Source organism: Neolamprologus multifasciatus, chromosome 20, assembly GCF_963576455.1.
Source record: "Neolamprologus multifasciatus chromosome 20, fNeoMul1.2, whole genome shotgun sequence".
NCBI classification, from domain to species: Eukaryota; Metazoa; Chordata; class Actinopteri; order Cichliformes; family Cichlidae; genus Neolamprologus; species Neolamprologus multifasciatus.
In genome coordinates, this window is record NC_140458.1 from 605,001 (window position 1) to 610,000 (window position 5,000).

Here is a 5,000-nt window from a genome sequence, read left to right on the forward strand (position 1 = left end):
TAATGGTGCATTGTAGAGAAGATTATCCACCAAACGGTTCACTGACTCAGCGCTGCCTCTGCTGGACGGCAGAGGAACAGCAAACACAGCTGCAGGATGTTTTCCATCCTTATTGACGTTGTTTAAAATAATGTGTGTGCAGTTATTGTGTAGTTATGTTGCTGTGGCCCAGCTGTTGTGGGGACGTGTCTCTGCATGCATTTCAGATGTTTGCTTCCTGTCCCGTGTGACAGACAGACTGTATCATGTCGCTTTGTCCTGGTTTCTGTGTCGGTGTTTTCTGTCTCTGCCTCCTTTACTCAGCGTCTCTTTTGCTCTTCCTTCTCCTGCCCCTCGTCTTCCTCCTCCTCTTTCCTCCTCTCTGTGCGCCTCCTCCTCCTCTACTTTGCTCCTCGTCCTGCTCTCTGCTCCCTCGGTAGTCAAAGGTGTCGGTGTCGGTGTCGCTCGACTCTCCGGACGTCTTCTTTGTGGTGCTGCGTTATGTTAACCGGCGAGGTTCGGATGTTTGGGGCCGGATGACGGTCGTGGAGGACGGCCGGAGCCACCACTGCGGGAACTGTAAGTGCTGGGAGGGGACTGTGTTTCCATGGCAGCGCAGGAATCAGAGAGGTGGGAAGTCTTCTTACTCTCTCTCGATTTCCTCGCGACGCTTCGGTGTCTGCGCTTCGGTGTCTGCGCTTCGGCTGCGTTTGGCTGCTGGTGGTGGCGGCGCCGTGTCTTTCGTCAGGGCCACAGATCAGTGCAGGTTTCAGGGATTTGAGGACAAATGTTGATCTTGTCTCCCTCCAACCTCCCCGTCTCCTCCTCCTGTCCTCTGTTTGGACGATGTCCTCGTAGACCGCGGTGAGGCTTCAGGTTTATATGAGCGAGGCAGACGTCTATCTGACTCGTTTCATCCTCAGATACATAAGCTCTGAGGGCGCCACCACCAAGGGTCAAATAACAGCCTATCAGGGCAGCCGCAGAGGTAGGTTCTCCACCAATCACATGAAAGTATCAGTAGAAGTTGATTAGCAGAGCAGCAGCGGGGAAGAATGCGTGTTGTGCTCATTCCTAACGTCTCGGTTTGTGTCCAAGGCTCCGAACAGTCCAAGCCGATCGTCTTCGCTCCCAGCGCGGAGCCGACCTTCGTCAACGTCCCCTTTGTGGAGCCCTTCGTGCTGAACCCGGGAACCTGGACCGTGGTGATCGAGGCGGAGGGAGTCCTGCTGGTGAGACACAAACACGTGCAAAATCAAATCATGGCTCAGCTGTCCCTGTGGAAGCTGCTGCTGCACCTGTAAACCGCTTTGCAACCCACCGCCACCCCAGTGAGGAGGCGTCCGTGCTGCTCGCCTCGCCACGTGTGACTTTTGCTCCTCTATCCTGCAGGACTACCTGGTGCTGTTGCCCAGCGCCTACTACGAAGCTCCCGTCCTGCAGATCAGAGTGAGCGAGCCCTGCACCTACAGCCCCGCCCCCGACGCCAGCCAGAAGTAAATACGCTCACGTCATTCATCTTTTGTTAGCGTCGTGTTTACACAGATGCTGGCTCGAGCCCGGAGCGAGGAGCAGATGTTTAGATGCTTTGATGTGTGTCTCTCTCAGCTGTCTGCTCTACAAGTACCTGTCTCTGGACTCCTTCCCCTCCATCTCGGGCAACGACGCCAGCTGCCGCAACGACAACCACCTGCCCCGCCCCTGCCCGACCGAGAAGGTTTCCCCGCGTCACCCCGACATGGCCGTCTGCAGCGGTTTGGATGTGAGACGGACAGCCGTGAAATGTGTCCACAGGTGAAACGTGCAGGTTAAACTAACGTCTTCGGTTTCTGCGCAGATCAGCGTCGACCTGCGAGGGCGCCTCTCGTCTCCGGGCGACTACGTCCTGGTCCTCGAGTATTCCAGCGAAGAAGAGCTTCCTCAGACGCTGTCCGTCGCTGTCAACGTGCCGGGAGCGAGAACGCACCGACACCGAGTCACCTTGCTGCAGTGCAGATACAGGTAAGCTGCAAGGCTCCTCCCCCCACTACAGAGAAGGACGTGTTTGAAAGCGCGCTGCCTCGTGTAAAGTCATTTAAATGTGTGTGCGTGTGCGTGTGTAGCTTCCTGTGTCGAGTCGTGGCTGTCGACGAGCAGAACAGAGTGGCGGTCTTCTCCCTCCCCTCAGACGCAGAGATCCAGCTGACCGCTGACCGAGCCACCTTCTTCCTGGTGAGAGTCACTCTCGCATCACATGATCGGTCACCTGATCAGCTCGATCCTAACGCGTGCTGCACGTGTGTTTCAGCACAAAGTGTACCTGGTGCCCAGACAGCAGTTCAGCATGGAGCACGTGGCGCCGCGCGTCCACTGCATCAGCACGCACGGACACTTCTCCCCTGACAGCTCCTCCTGCGTCCCCTCACGCTTCCTGACCCCGTCAGACTCTCTGTTCCTGAAGGAGGGCCAGAGCTCCTCCACCCTGCAGGAGCCCGCCCCCCCTGCTGCTGCGGCTCCTCTGAGGGAGGAGCCAGACTGGATGGGCTTGGAGAGACCGCCGTTCGGAGCGGAAAACACCGACCACGTCCGGCTGGACTCGCTGCAGGTACGGATGATGATGGGGCGTGTTTAGGTAGATATGTGTGACGTCGCACTCGCACAGGTGAAACATAACGGAGTTACAGGACCGACTGAGACGTGCACACATTTTAAAATGATCGATAAAAATCCCACGAATGTGTCTGACACCGTAATCATTCCTCTCCCGTCGCCTCCTTTACCCAGAATGCAGTGATGTACTCTGCCCGGGTCCACGCCCTCGGCCGCTACGTGTTCATCCTCCACTACCACCAGCCTCTGCACCCCACCTACCCCGTACAGGTCTTCATTAACGGGGGGCGGATCTGGCAGGGTAAGGACACAGTCTGATCCTGGATCAGCGTCTCTGACAACAAGCTAGTCATTCTCACCACAGACTGTATATAAAAGATGGACATACACCTGAGGCTGGAGCTTCAGGTTTCAAAGCTGTAATGAAACATGTTCAGACTGCATGTGCATCACACACACACACCTGCTAACCAGTAACATCCAATCAAAATCATGAATCTCACTGTGCATCAAAACTGGAGCTCCGCCCTGTAATTGGTCACATGATGTCACTAAAAATGCTCCTCCAACAGCACAAACAGGCCCAGAGGTCAGGTGAAGCTAGCAGACAGCTAGCAGCTACAGCCGCCTGTCAGTAACAGAGGCCACGCCCCCAATAATGCAAACTTTTAGGCTTAAAATCATGTAGAAGCCTGTGGGACTGACTCACTGCTGCCTCTGCTGGGCATCAGAGGAACTGCAGCTTCGGGTGGGGGCTGATGATTGGCTCTATTTTGTTCCTGTTCCTCAGGACACGTCAACGCCTCGTTCTGTCCTCACGCTTACGGCTGCCGTGACGTCCTGGTGTCAGAGAATCAGATCATTCTGGATGTGACGGACCACGAGCTCCTCGTCACGGTGCAGATACCTGCGGGGAAGACGCTGTGGCTGGTCAGTGTCGCCGCTCTGCATCACAGCTACGCTCGATGCTGCAGAATGATGTTCAGGGATAGTTTTCCTTTGAGGCAGCAGCTGACGTTGTTCCTCGTGTCTGCAGGATTACCTGCTGGTTGTTCCTGAGTCGAGCTACAGCTCCAGCTACCTGAGCGAGGAGCCGCTGGACAAATCCTACGACTTCATCAGACTCTGCGGTCAAAACAGCTTTTACATCAGGTGAGCATGTGAGCGGGTGAAGATGCTGGGCAGTGGTTTAGCGTGTTAGCGTCATCCTCACAGGTGTGAACTCTTCCTCTCTCCCGCAGTCCCTCCTCCTCGCCGTTCTGCCTCAGCTCGGCCATATCTCTGTCGGCCTTCGTCAACAACGGCGCGCTGCCCTGTGCCTGCCACGAAGTCGGAGCTGAGAGCGACACCTGCGAACGCTTTGGCGGTCAGTGTCGCTGCAGGCCCAACGTGATTGGACGAGACTGCTCTATGTGCGCCACGGGTTACTGGGGATTCCCCAACTGCAGACGTGAGTGTTGGCCTGATCATTCATCACATTCACCTTCTCACCTTTCCTGTATTTTTAAGTCGTCTTTAAGCAGAAAAACGGAATAACTGAAATGTGCAGACGAGTGTAAGGCTGGGCTGGTGAAACGCTGCAGGGACTGCGTTTCATCAGGCCAGCCTTACACTCGTGTAAAACTTTTATTTTGCTGTGAAGAAGGCGCGTGGGGTTTTTCCTGTCTCGCTCCCCTGTGTTCCCGCTCTCACTCACCTTCCCGTGTCACCTGCAGCCTGTAACTGCGGTTCAAGGTTGTGCGAGCCGGTGACGGGTGACTGCATCTGCCCGCCGAGGACCGTCCTCCCAGAATGCACCGAGTGCGAGCCTCAGACGTTTGGCTGCCACCCGCTGGTGGGCTGCGAGGTCTGCAACTGCTCCCACGCTGGCATCGTCGCGCCCGATGTGAGCTGCGACACGCTCAGTGGGCAGTGCAGGTAAGACGAACAGGAAGCGACCTCAGAGGGGTTATGTGTCTCCCTCCGGTGGCTGTGTGCTCTCTGAAGCTGCCAGGTTTCAACTTTCCCACTGCCTGATCCTCTGCAACTTTTCTTTGTGGAGTTTCTATAATTTTACAAACTGATATTTTTTTGGCTCCGTTTCAGATCGATGCCTCTCTCGTGTCCGTTATGCACGTTTTCACCACCAGGGGGCAGATCAACTATGTTGTGCAATGTCTCAGTCTTTCCTTGTTCTGTGCAACATTTTGGTCTCAGTGGAATTACCCCCCCCCCCCCCCCCCCAAATGAGCATGGCCCCTCCACTCTTATTTATTTAATATATTATATAGCTGCCCTTGTTTACAGCCCCACAGTGTTTCTGTTTCAGTGTTTCTACGCACACACCATGTATATAGTTTACGCACATATATCTATGCATAGATTTAGCTTCTTTTTCCTCGTTGTATATTGTTTTCTTTACTTTTGCACTTTTGTGGTTCACTGTGCAAGAA

General features: G+C 54.9%; 1 protein-coding gene across 2 annotated transcripts in view; it reads left to right on the forward strand.

Annotated features, from left to right (window-relative positions):
- Positions 1–5,000, forward strand: part of lama5 (laminin, alpha 5) — a 71,599-nt gene that overhangs the window by 42,166 nt on the left and 24,433 nt on the right. The window contains exons 23-34 of one of the 2 annotated variants that reach the window (XM_085147393.1): positions 838–967; positions 1,078–1,211; positions 1,372–1,475; positions 1,588–1,741; positions 1,817–1,980; positions 2,082–2,190; positions 2,267–2,563; positions 2,743–2,869; positions 3,359–3,498; positions 3,605–3,720; positions 3,810–4,018; positions 4,284–4,485. In XM_085147393.1, coding sequence (XP_085003519.1) covers positions 838–967; positions 1,078–1,211; positions 1,372–1,475; positions 1,588–1,741; positions 1,817–1,980; positions 2,082–2,190; positions 2,267–2,563; positions 2,743–2,869; positions 3,359–3,498; positions 3,605–3,720; positions 3,810–4,018; positions 4,284–4,485 — 1,886 coding nt within the window. Of the gene's footprint in view, positions 1–419; positions 559–837; positions 968–1,077; positions 1,212–1,371; positions 1,476–1,587; positions 1,742–1,816; positions 1,981–2,081; positions 2,191–2,266; positions 2,564–2,742; positions 2,870–3,358; positions 3,499–3,604; positions 3,721–3,809; positions 4,019–4,283; positions 4,486–5,000 lie in introns of both variants that reach the window. The other variant, XM_085147395.1, reaches the window with a different exon arrangement.